Source organism: Eptatretus burgeri, chromosome 3 (assembly GCF_056783735.1).
Source record: "Eptatretus burgeri isolate ZD-2024b chromosome 3, Ebu_testis_v1, whole genome shotgun sequence".
In the NCBI taxonomy this organism is placed as follows: domain Eukaryota; kingdom Metazoa; phylum Chordata; class Myxini; order Myxiniformes; family Myxinidae; genus Eptatretus; species Eptatretus burgeri.
In genome coordinates this window covers 140,228,423-140,253,969 of record NC_140963.1, presented here as the reverse complement: position 1 = coordinate 140,253,969, position 25,547 = coordinate 140,228,423, and the positions used below count along the sequence as shown (strand labels likewise).

The 25,547-nt window shown below is 44.3% G+C and overlaps 1 protein-coding gene across 3 annotated transcripts in view; it reads right to left on the bottom strand.

Moving 5' to 3' along the window:
* LOC147031140 (sodium channel regulatory subunit beta-3-like) overlaps positions 1–25,547 on the bottom strand; it is an 82,979-nt gene that overhangs the window by 21,028 nt on the left and 36,404 nt on the right. For all 3 annotated transcript variants that reach the window (XM_085875928.1, XM_085875926.1, XM_085875927.1), the window contains 3 exons: positions 24,205–24,455; positions 9,781–9,947; positions 8,877–9,126 (listed from right to left, as the gene is read on the bottom strand). In XM_085875928.1, the coding sequence (XP_085732054.1) occupies positions 8,877–9,126; positions 9,781–9,947; positions 24,205–24,286 (499 nt within the window). In that variant the 5' untranslated portion in view covers positions 24,287–24,455. The remainder of the gene's footprint in view (positions 1–8,876; positions 9,127–9,780; positions 9,948–24,204; positions 24,456–25,547) is intronic.

Below are 25,547 nucleotides of genomic sequence, written 5' to 3'. Positions count from 1 at the left end.
ACGGGGTTCGAAGTGAGACGATTCTGCAGTTCAGCTATAACTAGCCAGATGTACAGTGAGGCCACTTCCAGTCATGGCGGCCGGACCGTGCGGTGGCCGAGGCCCAGAGCGCCCGATTCTAGTGATGACACCGCTTCGGGGTGGCACCCCACCCTGCACTGCAGGGTCTATAAAGGATGGGTCGCGAGGCTGTCTGCGCTCCTGCTTATCCTCTCTTTCTGGCCTGGGATCGATCTATACATTCGCCTGCTGTCCACCCACTCGCTGCAGACGCCGCCTTCTTCACTGCCTCATCGCTGGCTCCACCCACCCACCTGATCCTGTCTGCCACTCCGCACACTCGCTCTCGACTCCGCCTTCTCCACCCACTTGCTGCTTCCTACGATCTTCTCCACCCACTCGCCATTGGCTCCATCCAAAGTCCCTCCCTCACGCCTGACGGTCGCGCCCCTTCTCTGGATAGCCAAGCAGCAGACGACGTGCGAACTACCAAGGAGGGATCGTTCAGCGGAGCATCCCCCCAAAACGTACTGGGTGGCGCGGTCAGTCAATCGTGCAAGGTATTACGAAACCATTAGCCTCATCTCCTCTCCTTTTTCTTCTCATTAACTTATCTTCATCGGTGTGTGTGTGTGTGTGTGTGTGTGTGTGTGTGTGTGTGTGTGTGTGTGTGTGTGTGTGTGTGTGTGTGTGTGTGTGTGTGTGTGTGTGTGTGTGTGTGTGTGTGTGTGTGTGTGTGTGTGTGTGTGTGTGTGTGTGTGTGTGTCATGGCACCTTTCCGCGCTGAAGTTAAGATTGCAGAAAATATATCGGGATAAGTCTGTTCTGTGTCTGCCTTTATAATTTCTCCCATTTTCTTTCAGTCGTGGGTTTCCTTGATGTATGGCACTTGATGCAACCAAATGACCAACAACACACATGGTGTCGATGCTCCAATGGTCAGGTGTCCTTGGCAAGATTTGACCGATGGTACATCACCCCGTGTTTTAAAAATGTTGTAGCCTCCTCAAATATTTCACAGTTATCTTCTCTGACCACCACATGGTCACTGTGGGCCTACAATTCAAACATAAGAGTGCCTATTGGAAGTTTCTTACTAGTTTTCTGGATGATGCCCTTTTTAAGGAAGCTTTTCACAATCTCTGGATAGCGTGAGCTGAAAAAAAAAAGTCTTATTTTCCATCCAGGAATGTATGGTAGGGACAATCTGAAAACCCATATACGGCTGTTTTGTCAACAGTTTAATTCGTACAGGACTCATGAAAGTCAAAGCACATTCGCTTGATGAGAAACCGAAATTCTAAAAATGGAGAACAAACCGGCAAAACAAGAGAATGACACAAATTAAAAATTACTCCGAGAAAGAAGGCTCAGCTTCAGGAACTATTGCAGGAAAAGGCTGCTGAATCATTAGTTAGGCTTGGAATACATAATCTAAAAGCATCAGATAGTCCGAAGAAATCCTTCTTCTACCTTGAATCCGAAACAAAGCCATCTCAACATATTTTATCAGTTATGGACTCCAGAGAGAATCCAATTACAAATTCTGATGAGATAACAAAAAAAAAAACACAAAAGTACCATTAGAAAGTTCTATTCAGAACTATTTTCAAAAAAAAATGTTTGTGAGGATAAGATAAAGCTCTACCTCCAATCTCCCATCCCTGACTGAGACTAAATGTCTGGAGCGGGAGGTGACATTTACCATTGCTGAACTAAAACGAGCCCCTGGGTGAAATGGATTCTGGAAAGGCACCCGGAATTAATGGAATATCAGCTGAATTTCACTTGGAATTTTAGGACCTTGTGGGTCCCGAACTCTTGAATGTTTTCCAGGAATCGTTACAATCTGGTGTAATGCCATTGAGTCTCTGGAAAGCAGTGGTGAGCCTGCTCCCAGTCAGGTGATCTCAGACGGATGAAAAACTGGCAACCTGTCAATATTGTGCACCCACAACAAACTCTTCTCAAAAGTGATGGCAAATTGATTGAAGAAAGTCATTGGTGATCTCGCCCTACCTGATCAGACTTTCTGTATCCCTGGTCATTCCATTTGACAACATTTTTTGGTTCAGGATTTAATGGACGCTTGCCATGATCAAAATGACTGGAAATTATTTCTGGGCTTGGAAAAAGCTTTCCACGGTATTGATCATTATTTTTATTGTGGCGTGTTCTCAAAGCATACGGCTTTGGGGTCAATTTCAGAGCCTTTATATCTTTATTGTACACTGACATATTTAGTATAATTAAGGTCAACAATGAATTGATTTCCCCGATATAGGTTCAGAGAGGGGTGCGGCAGGGATTCCCAGCTTCAGGCTTGCTTTTTCTGTTGGCAATGGAACCATTACTTTGTACACTCAGGGAGAATATCTCTGGTCTAACTTGCATTCCAAGGAGTCCTCCGTTGACTATAGCAGCTGATGCTGATGATGTCTGTGTCATAATCAGGAACAACCACGATATTGCTGCACTCGTTGAATCCTTGAGAACTTTTTTCCTGGCTTCTTCCCTGGAAGCTAATTTGAAGAAAAGTAAAGCTCTCTGGGTGCCATACCTTAATAGGTGCCTTCCTGTCTTGACACCTCAACCCCTTCTTCCAGAAAAACCTCGAGTGGAAGACAGAAGGTGTCGCTTACCTTGATATATCCCTGGGTTCTAGACAGTTTGCAAAAAAGAACTGGGAAGGCAGGACTGATGAAATTGAACATGTGGAAAAGAATTCGAGCACACCTATCTTTTAAGGGCCATCTCTTGGAGGCCAATAACTTGGTTGCTGCAACTATATGGCATCAATTTATCTGCAACCACCGGAAGTACGGCTGGGAATGATCCAGGCCAAACTGGTGGACTCTTTTGGGGGAGGTCATCATTGGCTACGGCCAAACGTAATATGCCATACTACGTCCAATGGAGGTCAAAACACTTGTTCATGTGAAGTCCCACGTTTTGAAAACCGATCTTGGTGATCTGTGGACGAGGATTATTAAATTTTGAAAGTGATTATTCATTGAGAGATGGAGCCAAAATTGTACTGTACAGCATGATATTTCAAAAATGTATTGCGCCCGATATGTTCTCGTGGATCAGGCAATATGTGGCAGAGGTACGCGCACTCTTCTGAGTGCCCTTCTAGTTAAACTTATTTTCCTTGGAGTGCAAATTAACTTTTTCATTTCCTGCTCTTGTTTTTTCTCCTCGCTTCCATCCCTTCTCTTATTGGCATTGTTGATTTGTAAATTACACTCATACATTTTCTACTTTAGTAATAAAAGGACACCAAAAGTCAAAGTCAATGTCTGTCTGTCTTTCTTCCTCTCCCTCATTATGTTTGGTTTCCCCAGGTCAATCCACCCTGGTCTTGCTGCATCTTGCGTCAACAATGGATGAATTGCTTCAAAATTAAACAAGGCCAAAATTAAACAAATTAAACACTGGACATTTTGGTATTTTGTCTGGTACGACTGCCATACTTTCCAGTAAGTTAATGGTATGCAAGGTAGGTACCCACCCTGGAGCAGTCATCAGATTTATTGTGTGCTCTGAAGCAGTGGATTGCTTTGGATAGCAATCTCCCTCACCAGAGCCAGTAATTTCTGTTTCAAAATAGTGCATTTATTGTTTCCACAAAAACCTCAAATTTTTCAATGACAACAAAAAAAAAGACGTTTTGTTTAAACAATGGAAAAAGGCATTTGTCTGTTCACTTGCATTGGAACCAAATCTTCTATGGCACCCTTGATAAAGGGGCTGTCACACCTTGACGTTTTAGCCAGCGTATGGTAACATATCAAAACGTATGTAAAACGCTGGCGTACGCTGAACTATTGATGTTTTTTTTAAGTTTTTGGCGTATTCATAACGAGTTGGACGTATGCATGAAGTATTAGTAACGTACACGGAACGTTTCGATAACTTATAGATAACTTATACCAACGAATGCTTAGCGTGTTGTCAGCGTTCACAACGTATGTCCAACGATAGTCTAACATATGCATAGCGCGGCAGTGTATCGCCGACGATCACTTGGCGTAGCCGATTAAAAGGGTGCCGCTCGACGATTCAAATCATAACCGCACTAGACATCGAAGTGTCAAGGCCCTGTCACACCTTGACGTTTTAGCCAGCGTATGCCGACGTATGAAAAATTTGCCGAATACACTGGCACACGTCGAATACGTTATGGGTAAGTTTTGTATACGTTAAGAGCACGCTGAAGCACGCTGGCATAGGTCGTAGTACGCCGAGCACGTCGACAAATTTTAAGCATGCTCAAAATTTTTCAACGTATGCCAGCGTATGACTCACACGTTCCGCATACGCTGGCCATAAGTTGTAGGCACATTATGCGATCGTTGACACACGTCAACACACGTTACTTGTAAGTTATTCATAAGTCGAAACACGTCGAGGTAATGTTTAGCGTACCCGAAACTTATTTCTAACCTATGAGTAATGATCTTTGAACCTATGTGTAACGTATCTCCAACGCACATTGACATATGTAGACGTATTTGAATGACGTCTTCCGGACAACCACAGAACTTACTGAACGTGTTTCTAACTTACAGCTACCGTATAATGACCTATTGGCAGAGTTTAGGGGAATTGGTAGAGAAAAATGGGCTTCACAGGAGGAACCCGTCAGTGTTTCAGACTCCATGGTGAGTACATGTCCATGTCAGTATTATCAGTCGTAGTAGTCGGTGAGCGTGTCATTAGTAGTAGTAGTAATAGTAGTAGAAGATCCACGTCAGTAGTAGGTGAGTGTGATGGGGAGGGTGTGCGTGATGATGGATCCTCCTTGCGTCCGCGTTCATGGCCACGGCCAGGAGACTTCTTTGCAGCATTCTTCGAAGTTTTCTTCGGGTTTTTTTTTTAATCTTGCCAAAACGAAGTTTTGTGTGACCTTAAAGAAGTCACACGTGGTCACCTTTTGGCAAGATATGGGTCACCCTGCGGGTGACATTGGTTTATTTTTATGTTTTTCTTGGCTGAACTATTGATGTTTTTTTTAAGTTGTTGGCATATTCATAACGAGTTGGACGTATGCATGGACACAAAACGTTTCGATAACATATAGATAACTTATACCAACGAATGCTTAGCGTGTTGTCGGCGTTCACAATGTATGCCCAACGATAGTCTAACGTATGCATAGCGTGCGGCAGCGTATCGTCGACAATCACGTGGCGTAGGCTATTCAAAGGCTGCTGCTCAACGATTTAAATCGCTTCCACTCAACGATTTAAATCACAACCGCACTAGAAATCGAAGTGTCAACATCAACGTCATTCCGAAGAAGAAAAAAACTAGAATGGGCACTCAGTAGAGCGCATACCTTCGCCAACGCTACATTTTGCCCCCCCTCCCCCCCCAGAAACCGTTGATTGTGAGGGTATTTAATCCCATACCACATCTGCCATCTCATATGTGTTATGATGGCTTAAAAACATTAAATTTCCTGCTGTTTGACACTGATTCACATACATTGTACAATTTCTGTATGAACTCCCTGACCTTTTTGGGTGTCGGTGTCAAGTCAATCTGATGACAACTGGTCACATTATAAGAAATCAAATATTACACATCACAGGATACGGAATTGAATTCTAAACATTTTGAATCTACTTACATGCAAATTGTATAAGAATTGACCGCGTTATGATAATAAAGGTCGTTGACCCCCCTGACCTTTGACCCAAACCGCTAACAAAGGTAATGATGTCATTGTGTCATATTGTAAATCACAAGATTGGGCATTGAATTCACAACATTTTGGCATTGGTTGCATGCAAATTGGATAAAAATCGACCGCACTATGGCAAAATGACGATTTTGACCTTTTCATGACCTCGACCTTGACCTTTCTACTCTTAATTTTGTAATTGGTATTAGAGTGTAGGGAACAGAACAGTCAACATTTTGGTGTTGGTTTCATGCAAATCGGATAAGAATTGACCGTGTTATGACTAAAACCGCACATTTTGCAATGTCGTGACCCCCACCCCCTGACCTTTGACTCCCAACCGCTAATAAGGGTTATTGCGTCATGTCACATATCACAATATGGGGCATTGAATTCTAAACATTTTGGCATTAGTTGCATGCAAATTGACCGCGCTATGGTAAAAGACAATTTTGACCTTTTCATGACCTTGACCTTGACCCGATTGTTCCCAAAATCTAATCAAATGGTCCTCGGATAATAACCAATCATTTCACCAAATTTGCTGCGATTCAGTTCAATACTTTTGGAGTTATGCGAATAACAAACAAACAAACAAACACACATATTCACAAATTAATAAATAAATACACAGCGATCAAAAAATAACCTTCGCAACAAAGTTTGCGAAGGTAAAAAAAAAACAAAAAAAAAACATGGAGTCAGGAACACTGACGGGTTCCTCCTGTGAAGTCCATTTTTATATACAAATTCCCCTAAACGCTGCCAATACGCCATTATACGGTAGCTGTAAGTTAGAAACACGTTCAGTAAGTTCTGTGGTCGTCCGGAAGACGTCAAATACGTCTACATACGTCAATATGTGTTGGAGATACGTTACACATAAGTTCAAAGCATGTTACTCATAGGTTAGAAATAAGTTTCGGGTACGCTAAACATTACCTTGACGTGTTTCGACTTATAAGTAACTTACAAGTAACGTGTGTCGACGATCGTGTAACGTGCCTATAACTTATGGCCAGTGTATGCGGAACGTGCGAGTCATACACTGGCATACGTCGAAAAATTTTGAGCATGTTAAAATTTGTCGACGAGCTCGGCGTACTACAACGTATGCCAGCATGCTTCAGTGTGCTCTTAACGTATACAAAACTTACCCACAACGTATTCGACGTGTGTCAGCATTTTAGACAAATTTTTCATACGTCGGCATACGCTGGCTAAAACGTCAAGGTGTGACAGCCCCTTTAGCCCATCATGTCACCAGACTGACACAAATGTTCGGAACAATATAATGACCATGTAATTAAAACAGCAGATTGGGGGGGGGGGAGAAAAATGGTGGCTGCATGATGGCTCACACGCTGTTAATTATGTTAGTCTATTGGAGCCAGCTCGTCGAGTTTGAAAGCGGACCGTGCATTACGGGCCATTTAATAGCAGGCCTAACTAATCTCTACCTCTATCCAGCCATTGTGATGCTCTCAACCACGAAAAGATGTCCCCGAGACTACCCCAAGAGCTCTCCAGCTCGACTAATCACGTTTGTTAGGCTGCCTTCATTCTCAAAAGTCACACGGTGCACAAGGAACGAGGCGTTTACTACAGGGGCGCCACAAGATGCTGAAACTTTATGAGCATCAAAAAAAAAAAAACTCGCCCGACAAGGAAGAAACTGTGGCCCTGCAAATTTAAAAGGAAAAGTGAAGAGGATAGAAGATGACAAAACATAAGAATGTGAAGTTTGTGATTGTGAATCAGTGGATAAAGTATCTTGTAGTATATTCATAAAACAAAACTAGAACTTGCACTGGTACTGCAACAAACGTAACCTGACATTCGAGACAGTATTGACACCTATTCCAAGTCAACAGGAACAGCAGAAACGGCTAAAAAAAAAAAACAATAAGGTTAGTGAGATGGATGGCAGGGTACTCATAAATGCAAGCTCTGAGAAAAGAGAAAGTTTCAAGGAATTAGACAGTTTGGATAAGACCAGGGACTAAGTCAAAGACAACAAGGTAAACGGAACATGTGAAGAACTTGCTTGTTTACCAAAATTTACAAAAGTGTCAAACTGAGTTTTCCATTTTTAGTGAAAGATCGAGTTTCCTCCAAGGATTGCACGAATTTGTCCGTTTTCCACAATTATGGAAAAATCACTGGCTCGAAAGGCCAACATAATGGACCTTACAGAATGATATTACTGGAGCTCGGTCTGTGCCATGTTGCATGAGAATTTATGAGAGGGTATTTCGAGCCACCTGGGTCCTGTCTGCCTTGACAATCTTTGCTGCTCCATATTCGTTAACCCTTTCTTGTTTGCACCTTCCACAGAATCATAGCCAAGTGAGAAATAACACATTACTGTCTGTTTGATAGCATTCTGGCCGGTGGGCGGTCTCTGCATTTTAACGTTCATAATGGTCCTCATGATCGATACCGTTCGCCATCGTTTTGCGATGTGAATGGTTCATTTCTCTGTTCTGGATTGTGATCGTGGCTTGACAAACATCCAGTGGTATATTTGCTTTGTTTTTGCAATCACCGTTGTATTGAAGAAAACAGTTACAAGACCCTCTTTTTGTGCCTCCATGTGACACTTCTTTGTATAATGCTCGACACGCGCTGGTGAAATTAGAGCTGTCGCTCGGTCTGAGTTACACTTTAATAGATTACCAGTACAGCTTAATGTCACTCAAAGTAGCATTCTGAGACTAATCCTGTTCTTGACATTCATTACCGATATATCTACATCACTGGAAAAAAAAAACAAAAAAAATCCATCAAACAACTTTGCAGACGAGTCCGCTGACGACGGAGGAGTTACTCAGGCCTCTGCCAGGAAAGCTTCTGCAGAATACACCTCTGCCAATTTAGACAAAAATAATTAACTGCCAATATACTTTGAACGTGCATTTAATGCAGGATTAGAGAACAAATGAGAACAATTCGGCAAGACACATCTGATGCGGTGAACTGAACTTTCGGAGACCAGGGTATACCACATGGGTGAGACTACAACTTGTAACGCACCCACAACTTTAACTTTGCCCACCCTATTGCTCTGCTCTCCCATTTGCTTCAATAGCTAAATTAAAAACACAAACAATGTCACCAATGCCGAGTGACTGCAGAGATGAACAAAGGAATAACTCACAGAGGAACTACAAATGCCACTTACCTATATCGCAGATCTCCAGTTCGATAGTGATGGTTTTCGTCTGCCGAGGTGGTTCATCCACATCCATTTTGAGCACACGCTTCATGATGCATTTATACGTGCCGCTGTCCTCCTTCGAAACATTCTTCACGACAATTGACAATTCCTGGAGATCTTTGCTTTTATTGAAGGTAAGACGGTCATCGGTAAATTTAGCTTCTCCACAGTATAGGTAATCCACATCATCACATTCCGATTTGTATTCCAAGATCTACAACAACAAAAAAAAAAAAGAGAAAAAAAAGTGTTATTATATATTATTTATTTGATTCGTAAATCTAAAGGTGGGCATTTAACATTAATGGCGATTTCTACACACTAATCAAGAGCAATCGACACACATCGAATGACGTCTCCCAGCGATACAAACATCGCCAGCAATTCACACATTTGAAGCATATAAAGCATGTTCTGTAAAGAATATGGAAATCACAAGGTGATTCTCAAGTGAAAGAAGTATCCACAAGTGAATCCATTCCTCCACACATACAATCTTAAGATGATCGCAAAGTCATGTTTGGGTGAAATCCCGGTAACCAAGTTGAACATTACATTGAGAGAAAACTTTTCGGGAGGGACATGGTTCAGACAGGTGAATCGCCTGGGATTCGCATGGACACATCACTCAAGCACGTGGTTGGGTTCACGCAAGTTTATACAATACTACAACCGAGGAAAGGGGCAGGAAGTCTGGGCGGGGGGGGGGGGGTTGGGGAGGAAGAACCCAATAGCAGATGTACACAACCATATTGAAAGGTTTTGATAAGTGGAATCACATGGAACCTGCTCATCCAAACACCTTTCCTGGTGCAGCTACAAACAAACTCTTTGAGAATAGGAGCGGAAGATAAGCAGTCAGATTTACCGTTTCGCTAACATTTGAATCTTGAGGAGTAAACGTCCACTTGACATCGACAATAGCTTCGATCTCCTGCCTTTTCTGGCACCAGATGCATGTTAACTTGGCATCTGCACCAACCTCGTATTTGGTATTTGAGTCAACCTGCACGCAGATTGCCTCACCATGTGGTACTGCACGCACACACACACACACAGACAGACTTAATGTGGCAAAAACACAAAACACAAGCTGCAAATTGCTACAATCCACAAAACATGACAGATGCAAGCAGAAAGTACAGGGTGGGACAGAGAAACAGGAGATTTTAAAAAACCGATCTCCACTATGCCAACATGATCGCAACTTTGACTTATCAACTAGCTCCTCGGTTTCCTCAAGTTAATGAGGCCATTTGGTTTCAACAAGATGGTGCGACGTCTCATACAGCCAGAGTGTCAATAGCCGCCGTACAACTACTTTTTCATTACCACATTATCTGCAGGAATGATGACATTACTTGGCCACAAAGGTCCGCAGACCTGACAGCATGTGATTATTTTTATGGGGGCACTGAAAAAGCAAAGTGTACGCTCGTCACCCACACATCAAAGAGCTGAAAGATAGACCATCAAAAAATGGCCAAAATTTATTTGGAGATACTACGCTGCGTCATGGGATGCATGCGTGGAAGACGAGAAGAATGTCTGTGCAGAGACTGAGGTCACCTCAATGATGTGATCTTCAAGAAATAAATGGCGTGCAAAATACTTTAAGATTGCATATTTGTAATTTGGCAAATACAAAATGTTTATTTAATTTCCGAGTTTTTTTTAAATCGTCGTTTATCTGCACTACCCTGTATATACATGTCTCACATCCAAACTATATCGATAGACACTAGCGTGGATCGGCTCGCTACGCTCGCCTCTCCATAAGTCGTTGCAACACAGATTTGCGTGTTGTTATGATTTACACCAATCATAATACAAACATTTATTTTGCACAAATTTATTTGTGATATTATACTTCTTTGAAATTTATTTTTAAGATAAAAAGGTCCAAGTGGTCGAAACGGTCAAGTATCAGAGCTGTCTAATCCATTTTGAAGGTTATCAGGGGTATAAATGGTGTAAAATTCTCAGAGGCCTAAGGGGTCTTGTAGGTCATCGGGGTATTTTGGATCCTTGTTGATTTTTGGGTCTTCAGGGTCTTAAAGGGTCGAAGGGGGTCTCAGCAGTCTAAAGCATCAAAATGTACATTCCAATAGTACATAATTAATGAACGTATGTGTGTGAAGTCAGGATGCAACTGACGTTCAAACAGTAGGTAATTTATACTGTTACGGTTGTGGAAATTCGCAAACCACTATTCAGGTCCCATGGGTGAGATATCTCTGTAAGTACATGTGTAGTTAGCCCCAAACCCGTTGTTTAGAGGGAATAAATGTGATTCATTCGGGCTGCGACGCTTTGAGATAGCCGTTTTTCTGTTCTATCTTTATCTTGAACCAACCACGCTCCAACCATCACACAACAACAACAACGACAACAGCCACGATCTTTACCTTCACAACTCGCTTCCGCAAACATCGCATCACCGCTATTCCAAACGGCACCATGGCCATAAACCACCACCATAAACCCTCCACCACCTTCACTTCTCCTTCTGCAGCCATTCCCGCACCACCTGTGAGCACCGAGCGTCGGGCTGTACTGGGCTCGTAAAAGATACGCGCCGAGCCGCGAGTGCAAAATGCGGCCTTTCCGAAGAGAATTCGGATCAGGAATTCTACACGCCCACTTCTGATCCGTCCAATCAGCAAGCGCGGGGCGGTTTGGCCCCGCCTCCAGGCGCGTCTGTGTGGAATCGAGATATGCAAATTCTAGGATCAGGGGAGATTCACGTCCCTTTTTCTCCGTCCAATGGGCGAGCGTGGCTCCACCCCCGAGCTCGTCCTGATCCGGAAATTTGCATATGGGTTCTCCTGCCGGCCTATAAAGCGCCGAGCGCAAGGCGAATCTGGGCAGAGTCAGTTTGGAAGAGCGGAGTGGAGTCGGGAGGCGAGGGCGTCCCGGTGGTTTTCGGCAGTCGGCTGAGGAGAATTGGGGGAAGAGTCCGAGGAGCTCGGGTCCGAGGCAAGGAAGACGGCGGTCGGCGACGAGCTCGCAGTGGAATCGCTCGTCACGGGACCCAAGCAAGCCAACTATACTCTTTCCCCAGAGCATCAACAATTCCCCCCCCCTTTTTCCCCCGCGCTGAGATAGTGCGAAAAGGGGGCCCCATTCCCACCCCACTCCAAGCGGTGCCAACGAAACCCGTGAAGGAGCACGAAGTCGGGGCACCGCCGCGCTGCCACATTTGCGGCTCAGCACGAAGACGCGGGTAGGACCCACCCGGTCTCGCGGACCTGACCGCTCTTTCAGGTCCCGCGCAAATATTGGCCCACAGGCCCTGTCTGCCCCCTTGTCTTTGAGGGTGGCCTTTCCTTTTGCTTTTGAGTAAATGTGTGTCGGCGCCGTCTGTGAAGTAAAACTGTTTAAGTGTTGCCGTGTGCTCGCGTAGTCGGTAGTATCTCTGTGTCATTGTTTCTTTTGTAGCATTTGATATATGTGCATTTTGTTTGGCTGTATATGTGTGCTCTCCGTGTGCCGCGGAATAAATGTGCATCATGTTGAACTGTTTTCCCGTTTTGCTTCGTCTTTTCTTTAATTGAATCTCCATCTTGCTTCACGTAAAGGGTTGGTAGTGGGCTTAATACGCCCGATAATTAATCAGAACCGTCGAGGCCGACGATAACACCGCTCGGTTATCCCGATAGTACGGAATGGATCGCTTAAGCGGCCCGTGTCCGGAGTCGACCTGCGGCGAGGTGCGATCGCCCGGTCTACCCTCTGCGTGGGTACTTAGGAAGGTCGAGTTTGTCGAACAACCCTATCCCACGCGGGTGGTCGATTGGCACGATCGTGGTGAGGCCGAAAGGCCCACCGTGACTAGCTCCCGGCGTTAGTCCGAGAGGGTCACGACAGAATTGTCCGTCCGGTGGGCGACGTGCCGCGATTCGAGTCGCGTGGCCGTTCGCACGCCAGCGGGCGCGAATTCACAACAATACATATAGTCACACAGCTTCACCATGAACATTCCAAGAGTACCTAATTTATTGACGTTCATGTAGCCTGCAACTAATGTTCAAATGGGACGTGATTAATAGGCATACAATCTTTATGGCCTGACGACGGCTTCATCGAGCTTTTCATGAAAAAAAACATAATGAAACCAGTCATGAAGCCACTCATTGAACCCACGTGACTATAAGTCTATTAATTATTCACACTGTTTGAACGTCAGTTTCACCATGAATCCCTCCATTGATAAGTACTGATGGGAACTACCTTGTAAATCTTGAGACTGCTGAGACCCCTTCACCCTTTAGACTCCTTGAGACCCTAACAGAACACATGGACCCATAAATCTTAACACTCAACACAGACAGACCCTTTAAACCTTTACACTGCTTTGACCCCTTGACCCTTTAACCTCTATACCCCTTAGACCTCGAACTACGGTTGCAACATACCCCTTAGATCCCTTCGACCTTTTAAGACCCTTCAGACTCCTCAGATCCTTTTGACTATCGAGACCCTATAAGACCATTTGGACACACACCTACTTTTGGAACATACCCTTCAGACACATTTAGACCCTTCATAATTTAGATGTTTTAAGACCCTTTAGACACCTTACACATGTTTGACCCCATAAGACGCATTCAACCCCTTTAGCCCATAACTACTATTGGAACATACTCTTTAGATGTCAGAGCCTCGAGACCCCATCAACTCTTACACCCTTTATACGCACATTACAAAAACACACCTATGGAGTCTTCTTGCAATATACACGTTATTTTTTTCAGCTACAATGCACAAATTCCAAATATTGCAAGTGTATATACACTGGCCTACAAAAGTATTCAAACACCTCCAAAGTTTGCACATCTTGATGCCACCTGAGCTTATTTCATGATGCTTTCAATTTAAACTTAATATATAGTCTTCACAAACTACTCCAAAGTGATAAAGTTAAAAGATGCAGATAAAATGTGAATAAGTTAGATTAACAAGAAAAATCAGATGATTCTCAGTTGCATAATTATTCAAATCCTTTGCCAAATTAACCTTAAATCACTTCAGGAGCAAATTATTAGTTTGAAAGGTTATAAAATAAGTGCAATAAGTTTCACTCACCTGTATGTAATTAGTAGTTTAACACCCCCCCCCCCTTTCCACTTATCAAAGGAGTTTTGAGGTGCAATTCACTTGGTCAACCAACAAAGTAAACATGAGGACCAAGAAGCTCTCCAAAGAAGTCAGACATAGAGTGGTGGAGAAGCACTGTTCAGGAGCGGGTTATAAGATGATTCTAGTCACTCATTATCCCTTCCAGTATGGTGAAATCCATCGTTAAGAAGAGGAAGACTTATCATACCACCCAGACCATTCAAAATCAGCAGCCGGCAAGCAGGAATCTGGTTCAAAATGTCACTGTAAATCCAACAATGACTTTGAAAGATCTGCAAGGCCTATGTTGGAGATGCGTGTCAGTGTTCAATCAACCAACAATATCCCATTCCCTTCACAAAGCTGGCAAGCCTTTATGGACAGGTGACAAGAAAGAAGCCATTACTAAGAAAGACGCATCTAAAAGCTCGTATGGAGTTGGCGAAAAAGTATCTTGATGATACTGCAGGCATGTGGAGAAACGTTTTGTGGTCAGATGAGACAAAAATTGAACTTTTTGGTCTAAATTCAAAGCATTATGTCTGGCACAAGCCCAACACTGCACATCACCCAGTCAACACCATCCTTAATGTCGAGCATGGTGGTGGAAGCAATATGTTTATGGGGCTGATTTTCATCAGCAGGGACTGGCAAGCTTGTCAGGATTGAAGGGACAATGGATGGTGCAAAGTACAAGAGAATCTTTGACGAAAACCTCCTTCAGTCAACCACAAATCTGAAACCGAGTAGGAGATTCACATTTCAGGAGGACAATGATTCGAAGCACAAAACTAAAGCCACACTGGATTGGCTTGAATAAGAAAAAAAAATTAATGTTCTTGAATGGTCCAGTCAAAGTCCTCATTTGAACCCAATTGAACATTTTGTGTGAGACTTGAAGACTACAGTTCATTGACGATTCCATTCAAACTTGGCAGAACGAGAGCAAGCTTCAAGCGAAGAATGGGCAAAGATTTCACCATCTCACTGTGCAAGGCTGGTAGAGACCTTCCCACAAACACTCACAGCAGTCATTGCTGCCAAAGGTGATTCCACCAAGTACTAACCTAAAGGGCTGATCTGGTTTAGATTCCTGGGCCGGGTGAATAGTTTTCCCACATATACATATTATGGATGTTTGCCTGTTCATTTATACAACTACAATCGTCCAAAATTTTGGCACTGTCGATACAATTTCTCCAACATCAGCATAATGGGCTTGAGGGTGATAAAAACAACAGTAAAATGTTGTCAATGAAAACTTGATATTAAAACAAATGCATTGTTATAAATCTGTCATGGAAAATGTACTCGTATATAGGATGATTTAATGTGCCTGATCATGTATCTATTTTAATTTTAATAATCATACCTTTCCGTTGTATTGAAAGATGATCAATCTGTTGAGTAAAGATGTTCAAAACAGGTTGGCCTTTCAACTAAAAGTTAAATCATTATTCAGTGTGAAAGAATTGCCGATCATTTAAAAGCTATCTTGCTTTCCAAGGGATTTTTATGAAAGGCAACAGCAAACTGGATAAGGAATATGATTTCAGTACAAACTGGAATGTGGGTCGAAGGAAATGTCTAGATGTATTCACTAACCTCTAATAGCTTCAAGATAGTATATTTCCCCAATCTGTTAGAAGCACACTGACTTTTAACCTACATACTGGAGAAATCTATCATAATACCCAAAAGGGTTGAAGTTTGACGTCATTCCATTATGCTGTGCGTCATTCCATGCCGGGAGATGGTCCACACATCTGGGTTTTTGAAATATATGTTGGAACCATTCAACCAAATCAAGATGGCAGCTGCACAAAGGTTGAAGATGAGCGCCACCTGGGAATATCAAGACCTCACAAACTGTGGCACCAGCATTTGTAAGTAATGTTCAAATGTACAGGATGACTTAAGAACTTCTACAGCTCACCCTTGCACTTTTTTTCAAATAATGCACCACTTCTTCCAGAAAATTGTTGAAATTAAAAAATATTTTGGTGTCCACATATTATATTAGTAGGGTCATTTACAGCAATTCCATGACCATGGAGAGCATAGGTTAGTTTCTCAGTGGATTTGTCTTCTATAAGGGTTAAATAAAAATTTTAGCCCCCATGCCTCTCAAAAAAATGCGGGCTAACTCCGTGAGGGCCCCAAATCCAAGATGGCCACTGTCGGCCATGTTGGAAATTATCTTTCCAATGGTTTGGCCTATAATGCTACACAGTATATGTATTCTGAGACTTTTTGGGTCAAATAATTCATATTTGATGTTGGTTTGATGATTTGACCTACTTTTGACCTTCAAATCCAAGATGGCTGCTGATTGTCCGCTGGGAAAGGTCAATTTTTCAATGTTGTTTTTTTTTTATAATAGGCTCTAATGAAAGCTCTTTTCATGTTGAGTTGAGGTATGGACAGAAGAACTACAAGTAAATGCACAGAGGTCATCTTGATGGTCAAAAATGTAAACATTTGTGGTTGATGAGGAACAAACCTTTGCTCTCCATGGTCACGGAATTGCTGTAAATGACCCCACAACATGCATAAGAAGAATATTCCATTTTCCTTTCTCGTTGGTGACATGCCCACCTACAAGTTTATTGTGCAGCTCAAGATGGAGAATCAAGAACTGTTCAAGGACATCATCCCGATTCTTGGTGCCTTCCACCAGCAGATGTCCTACATCTGCTATCCATAAAAGATTCAAGGGCTCTGGCATGGCAGACACTCTGGTTACAGCAGGTGTAGTAGTGGAGGGGTCTGTTGACCAAGCACGACGAGGGAAGCACTACAGGCGGGGGTACGCTGCATCCTGCTCTGGAGAGAGGCTCTTATCCATAAACGACTGAGAGAGATTCTTGAGTATGAAGAACTATCAGAGGACATCAAGCAGAATCTTGACACTCTACGCAATGCACTCACCGAGACACAGGAGGCTCTACAGGAAGCTTACAGTCATCTTGAGGATGATGATGACATGAAGGAGCTGATCAACAGAGTTTATGACAAACCTGGCACAGACATGGGCAACTTCTGGGTCTCATTCATAGAGATGTCAGACCCACTTGTCCAAAGTATTGATGCATGTCATGCAAGAAATGGCTCAGAGTACCTATCATCAACATACAACATGTTGCCTGGACTGATGGCATATGACAACCATGACTATGGAAGGTGGTTGCCAGATTATTGGGCGATGCTCTCTAAACTGTCAGATGAGCAAATGGCCTTCTTCAACGATCACTTCACCCAGTCCATGACAGGGCTACCCTACTCCTGCCAGCCACTGGCCCTTTGGATAGAAACGACTATGAATCTGAACTCGAAGCTGAAGCAAGGATGGCTTCAGCTTTTGCAGAATGAGAAGCAACTGTTCTCAACAACAAGGAATGCAAACAATGTCACGAGGGTGAAGGCTACTGTGAATCGGAACCTCAAGTGCCAGCGTTCCCAAAGGAAACATGTTGAGTGTCAGCCAGTGAGGATGAAGAAGGATGAGCAGGCAGTTCACGACCTGCAGGCATGCATGAAGGATTTTGATGCTAAGCCCTTTGACATCTCCTCACCTACACTGAGGTCACTACAGTCTGGCCTGGTCGCATCACTGGAGTTAATGTATGACCTCAAGACCGCACTACAAGATGGCCAAGCACAGGTTGATACAATCCTGCAAGAGCGAGTGTTCACCAAGATGAAGCCTCTCACTGCAACCATCCATAGGAATAAGAGGAAGAATTTTGCTAGTGTACAGATCTGTGCAACATCTGGTGTGCCCATGAAGGTGGCCAAGATGGAGAGGTCAGGGCTGGCAGCTCTGGTAGAACTTATGGAGAGATCAGGTATGATATTGCTTGAGTCAGCCCTTGAGGGGAGAGTGACTGAGGAGTGCCTCTCACTCTACAATGTAGATGGATCAATGCAGCAAGACTACCAAGAGCAAGTTGTTACAACTGTTCAACCTAGACCCAGTTGTTGAGAAACCACGGGACCACATCACCCTCATGGACATGGGGCTGATCTGGCGGCTAGCCACCCCCACGCCCGAGGACCGAGAGGCTAGGAAGCAGGATGGCTCAGAGTACTGCTGGAGTGACTACCTGGATGAGATCTGCGCTATCATCCTCTCACGCCATGCTGATGCACGCCTCATCATCCTCATCAATGGCAAGTATGACCTTCCCTTTAGCATAAAGGATGATGAGCATGATCGACAGGCAGCAAAACATCTCCACATCCCAAATCTTTTCCCTTAGCCCGAAGACATGTTACCAGGAGCCGCTGAGTTCAACACAGCCATGATCAATTCAGGAAGCAAGGTCACACTGCAAAAGCTTGTGAAAAAACAAGTTGGTCAGGTGCAGAGTAGCATCATATACTGTGAGGGTGAGATGTCAAATAACCTGAGCACTGGTGTGGCAAATGGAGACTATGTTTCCAAGCATCCAGAGGCAGATACAATGCTGCTCTCAGCCTATACCAAGCTGAGGACCGGAAACTACACTGGAGCAGTTGTACCAGACAGCGAGGACACCGACGTGTATGTCCAGGCGGCTTATGTCTCGCAACAACTCCGAGGTGATCTGTTGATTAAACGCAAGAATGTGTTAATCAACTGCCGTGCCATGCTTTCAGAACAGGTTGCAGATGTCATCATACCTCTCCATGTCATCACTGGCAGTGATCACACATCAGGGTTCTATGGGCATGGAAAAAAGCCAGTGTTGGAGAAGGTGATCTCTGATCCTGAGGCGAGAGAGCTCCAAGGACGAGTGGGTGAAAGTCTGGAGTTAGAGGATGAAGTCAGAGCTGATATGAAGGCTTTTGTCCTCTCCAAAGTTTATGCTGAGAGTGCAGATGTTAACTGTGGGAAGGCCAGAACTTCTAAGTGGCACAACTGAAGAAGAAGAGTATAATCCGCATCCCACCTGATGATGACTCGTTGGATCTCCATGTGGAGAGGACGAACTACATCACATATTGCCAGCTCCATTACAACCTGGTAGAGCATCCATTGACCATGGCTGGGAAATTCTGAATGGGAAGTGCCGACCAGTGCGCCACACCCTCCCCCCTTTAGCCCAGCAGCTCATACCTTGTGACTGTTCAGATGAGAATAGTGATGAGAGTACTAGCAATGATGAGAGGAGTGAGGCCGGAGAATCCACAGATTCGGATGAAGACTAGCGGTCCATTAGTTACATTGGAAAGTTGTAAATTCAGGTTAAAGACATTGTACTTCCCTAAAATAGAGATATTGATGTACAAATGCATGCCAATGTATTAGAATATACACATTTCGTTGGTCCACCTCCAGTAATTCCATGACCATGGAGAGCAAAGGTTTGTTCCTCATCAACCACAAATGTTTACCTTTTTGACCAAGATGACCTCTGTGCATTTACTTGTAGTTCTACTGTCCATACCTCAACTCAACATGAAAACAGCTTTCATTAGAGCCTATTATGAAGGCTCTAGGACAACATTGAAAAATTGACCTTTCCCAGCTGAAAATCAGCAGCCATCTTGGATTTGAAGGTCAAAAGTAGGTCAAATCATCAAACCAACATCAAATATGAATTCCTTGACCCAAAAAGTCCCAGAATACATATACTGTGTAGCATTGTACATTGTAGGCCAAACCATTGCAAAGATAATTTCCAACATGGCTGACAGTGGCCATCTTGGATTTGGGGCTCTCACGGAGTTAGCCCACATTTTTGTGAGGAGCATGGGGGCTAAAAATTTTATTTAACCCTCATAGAAGACAAATCCACTGAGAAACGAACCTATGCTCTCCACGGTCACGGAATTGCTGTAAATGATCCTACTATATGTATTTCTTTGGTTTGCAGTGGAACAAAACATACAAAGCTAAAAAAAAAAAAAAAAAAAAAAACACGACTAAATATTAGCAGATTCCACACACAAATCCTAAAATGGCCCAGACAATATTGTTGCGGGCCGGGGGTCGGGTGGGTCAGAAGACCACGAGGGGGGAAAGCTATCTCGGCTCCCACTAGACTCCCCGGAATTGTAGGCCATTGCACACGGATAATTCTATGACACGGCGGGTCGCTAACCGACCGTGGATGCCAATAACACAACCGCGTGACCTAGGGTTCTCAAAGTCTGTGGGTTAACCGGGTTACCTAATTAATCAAATGATTTAATTACCGGGGAACATGCCCTCGGTACGCCTTGTCTGAACCGGATCACTTTACCGGACCGGATCGGATGCAGCAGAGCGACACTGCCAAGGACGTACCAGCTAAAAGGAATGGATCGTTGGAAAAAAAAAATAAAAGTCTCAGCTAAGCAAGGATTCGGACCATGCTGGATCAATGCAAAAAAAAAGAGAAAAACGAGCTGGGAACATTTATAATAATAATTTAATTACAAGCAGGCAAAGAAAAGTATGTGGCACAGGGAATAGTTTATTGGGGTGTGTTGTGCAGGGATAGGGAAGAAAGGTATAGTGCAACAATAAACAAGCAACTTATGAAAGTGGACACAGAGCAGACTTAAACCGAAATAAATACCTTGTGAAATCTCACTTATGTGGACAGGCGCCAGGACACACACACACACACACACACACACACACACACACACACACACACACACACACACACACACACACACACACACACACACACACACACACACACACACACACACACACACACACACACGCGCGAAGAGGAGTTATTACAGCAAGACAGGAGGAGTTGAGGCTGTTAGTACGGTCTCTTGGTACCTTTTCACGCTTGCTCGAATGCGACACCAATACGTTTGGGGGGATGCTCCGTTGTGCGGTACCCCCTTGACAGCTGGCGAGTCGTCTCCTGCTTTACAACTCATCGCCTTTGCAACTCGTGCATATCGTCGTCTGAAGAATGCAACGCGACCATCGGCGTGAAGGAGGGGCTTGATTTGGGAGGGTGGAGTCAGCGTCGTGTGGGCGGGGAAGAGGAAGCAGAGTCGAGGCGATGACGGCAGAAGGCGGAGTCGAGGCGATGACGACAGAAGGCGGAGTCGAGGCGATGACGACAGAAGGCGGAGTCGAGGCGATGACGACAGAAGGCGGAGTCGAGGCGATGACGACAGAAGGCGGAGTCGAGGCGATGACGACAGAAGGCGGAGTCAAAGTCCAGCTTGAGCAGGAGGCGAAGCAGGGCAGAGAGAGATTGAAGGCTCCGCTCGGGCCTTTATAGGCCCCGCGGCATGGGGCAGGCGGCTACCCCAAAGCGCTGTGTCGTCACTCGAATCGGGTGCTCCAATTGGCCCTGACCCCCTGCGATGACTGGTAACCGCAACATTCCATTTCCGGCAAGACGACTCCGCGCTGTGGAATTGTCTCGCTGTGACCCCACTACATGATATGAATCGCCCACAACAAATTCCGCGTCGTGAATTGCCTTGCACGAACCCCCGGGCCATGCCCTGACGACCGGCCGAGGGTCCCGCATGCCTGCTCGGGTGCCCCCGACCTGCGCTGGTCAATGTGCCTGCACCGTGTGCGCTACGTGGCACGAGCTGTACAACAAGCCTCCGCCCGATCGCAGCTTCGCTGGCCGTAGAGGCGAGAAGGTAAGATGTTATGGCAGACCCATGCACAGACAGTAAGATGTGTCCAATAAGGTGTCACCAGCTAAGCGCTGGTCTGCCTTCGAGCACATTCCCATGGCCCACGTGGTCAGCGTGCGTATTCGCCCGATTATGCGATCGTGTGCGCTGGGCCAACACAGATACGTGTCAGAAATTGAGGGGGAACGATCGTTATATAATTATATGGAGATTTGTAATGAAAAGGATATACTGTAGATATGTGTCAGATGGAGAAATGGAGGGAAAAGAGAATGCCAAGAATAATGAGTCCAGAAATGGGTTGAAAGGAACGTGCCGCTTGCGCCTTGCACACTTGCATCCCACCCAACGTGGCGTGGGGTTGCCTTTCTATTATCGGCCTCAGCACGTGTTTCGTGCTGCGTGGGCGTCGTGTTGGGTGTTTCCTGTCCATTGGGTGGAAATTACCACTGCGCGTGCGTTTGGCAGGCTGTGTTTTCTACGGAGGGTGTCCAGCGTAATGCCTGCTTGGCCTTTGCTCAGGACCCATCTCACAGCGAAGGGCACACGTGGCTCAGATTTACCTCAGGAATAATCAGAAAAGAAGAGTAGGAATGATGTTATAAATGAAATGAAGAAGAAATGATGTAAGCAAACCTAGCTATGAGATTCACGCCGCCGTTGTCCCGCTCGACAAAAGGGAAGGGACTGTCCAAACGTATATTAATGGAATAACCATCTTGGGACCACTGTATGTTGGATACGTGCAGTTCCGAGAACCACAACAATATTATTGGCACCTTTGAGAAGTTGTTAGAAATAATAAGATTTCAAGCAGGTGATTCTCCTTCACTTTGGAATTGAACTCACCTGTGGTGAGTTGCAGGTGCCTGCAATATAAAAATCACTCACTCAACCAGTTTGAATCGAAAAAAGGAGTCATTCTGCTGTTTTGTGTTACTATGTGTACCGCAATGAGCATGGAAAAAAGAAAGAAAACCAGAGAATTGTGTGAGGAGGTCAGACACAAGATTGTAGTCTTGAGATTGTCCATGCTTGGCTACAAAGTCCATCGCCAGAGACCTTGATGTTCCTGTGTCCACTGTACGCAAATTATCAGGAAGTTTAAGGCCCATGGCACTGCAGCCAACCTCCCAGGACGTGGCCGCAAGAGAAAACTTGATCGAAGATTGCAGCGAAGGATTGTTCGAGTGGTGGAGAAAGCACATTGATCAACTGCCAAACAGATTCAAGCTGACCTTCAGACACAAGGTACGACAGTTTCAATTTGCACCATCCGTCGCCACCTCAATGAAAGGGGGTTCTACGGTAGGTGACCCAGGAGGACCCCACTGCTGAGAAAAAGAGACATAAGAAAGCCCGACTGGAGTTGCCAAAACACACCTGAACAAGCCAAGATACTTCTGGGAGAATGTCCTGTGGACAGATGAGACCAAATTAGAGCTTTTTGGTAAAGCACATCATCTCCATGTTTACAGAAAACAAAATGAAGCCTTAAAAAAAGAACACCTTCCCTACAGTCAAACATAGAGGAGGTTCAGTGATGTTTTGGGGTTGCTGTGCTGCCTCTGGCACTGGGTGTTGCCTTGAATGTGTGCATGGCATCATGAAATCAGGAGATTACCAAGGATTTTGGAGCGCAATGTTCAACCCAGTATCAGAAAGCTGGGTCTCCGTCGAAGGTCATGGGTCTTGCAGCAGGACAATGACCCCAAACACTTCACAAAGCACCCAGGAATGGTTCAAGATGAAACACTGGACTGTTCTGAAGTGGCCAGCAATGAGACCAGATCTAAATCCCATTGAACACCTGTGGGGAGATCTGAAAACAGCAGTTGGGAGAAGGCACCCTTCCAATCTGGAAGAACTGGAACAGCTTGCACAAGAAGAGTGGGCCATCCTGCCAGTAGAGAGGTGAAGGAAGCTCATTCATGGCTCTCGGAAGCCCTTGACTGCAGTAATTTTGTCCAAAGGCTGTGATACCAAATATTAAGTTGAGGGTGTCAATTTTGTCAACGACATTTCTTTTCATTTTCTGATTTAAAAGGATATATGAAGTTCTGAATCAAAAACAAAGGTTCTGTCATATAAAGTGAAATAAGAATTGTGGAGACAAAATACTTTTGTCAACTTCAACTTATTTTTAGAGGAAAATGTGAGTTATTTGAAAAAGTGTAAGGGTGACAATATTTTTGGCCACGACTGCATGACAGTGTCGAATTGGATATCTTCAGTTATGAACAAAAAAAGTTAATTTGGAAAAATTGTTTCAACATAATTCGAAATTCATCTCAATGTGGCATTATTGGTGAGGGTGAATACTTTTGCAGGCCACTGTACATAAAACAGGGGGGGGGCACAATAAGGTACCAACATCCCACTACAAAGCTATCAATATATTAAATCAAAGTCAATACATGAAAGAGAAATTAAACAAATCAGCACATTAAGCAAATTAGCATAGACTGATAAAGCACTTTAAACTCAACGACACACATGTCTGCTATAAGTGGAAATCAAACGCAAGCAACATTGAATTTCAACAATTTTTTTTAATAAAAACCCAAAAGTTTACCTTGGGTGAGAAGATGGAGGAGCAAAAGGAGTAGACATATCAATGGGGACTTAACCCTGAACAAGAACCCCCAACTCTCCATGGACGGAACAAACCCTGGCAGCCCAAATGTCACCTCTTCAAGTTCAGCACTCCCTTGTGTCAACCTCTTCCTCCAGCCTGTCTTTTAGATACGTTTTAATTCTTGCGTCTCCTCCCCTACTTAGTACTCTCTGGACCAAAATGTACTTAGAAAATGAAGAGCTTGTAAACTGTGAAAGAAATGCAAGATAAAACAGGAAACAATCATTAGCACCAACATAGGAAAACTGCATTACAAAAAACAAAACACATTTGTGGTTGAAGGGGGGTGGATGGGGTGGGGGTTGGAAGTGGAGGGAGAGATAGAGGTAGATGCGGAGGTAGAGGTGGGGGTGTATAAAATGAACATGACCATTTCCCTTCTTGTTTTCTGTATGCATAATATTGGCTCAAGGAAGAGCAAGGTCCAAAGGGTGAGTCCCAAGTGGGACAGACGCTCGTCTCCCGATGGAGGGCGGTCATATTTGGGGTGCATCAGGTGATCATTGATTTTCAGTTTGTTGTGATGGAAAATTATGGGTCCGTGAGGGCTGAAAGGCCTGATAGCACGCTTGAACTAGAACGGGCACTCATAGAGCACATACCTTCGCCGCCACTACTTTTTTGTTCTTGGTACGAGTGTGGGGAACTGGTTTCATATGAATGGTCTTATGACACAAACCACATATCTATAATGTCATGACCCCCCCCCCCGACTTTCGGGGGCTACGGACTAAACAACAATCAACTCACGTCGTTTTGGTGAGTCTTCACTCGCAAGCTCGGTGAATACAACGTTTCAATAAGAGAAGGTAATCTCGTTTGATGCTGGTTTCATGCAAATCGAATAAGAATTGACTGAGTTATGCCGAAAACCGCATATTTTTCAAGGGCGTGACCCCCCCCCCGACATTTTACCCCAACCGGTGACATGTGTTATGACGTCATTGTGTCACAAGATTGGGCATTAAATTCTGAACATTTTGGTGCTGGGTTCATGGAAAGCGGACAAGAATTGACCGCGCTATGACAAAAACCGCATATTTTCCAAGGTCGTGACCCCCCTGACCTTTGACCCCTAACCGCTAACAAGAGTATGGGCGTCATTGTGTCATATTGCATATCGCAAGATGAGGCGTTGAATTCTGAACATTTTGGCGTTAATTGCATGCAAATTGAATAAAAATTGACCGTGTTATCGTAAAAAGACGATTTTGACCTTTTCGTGACCTTGACCTTGACCTTTGACCCAAACGATCCCAAAATCTAATCGAATGCTTCCT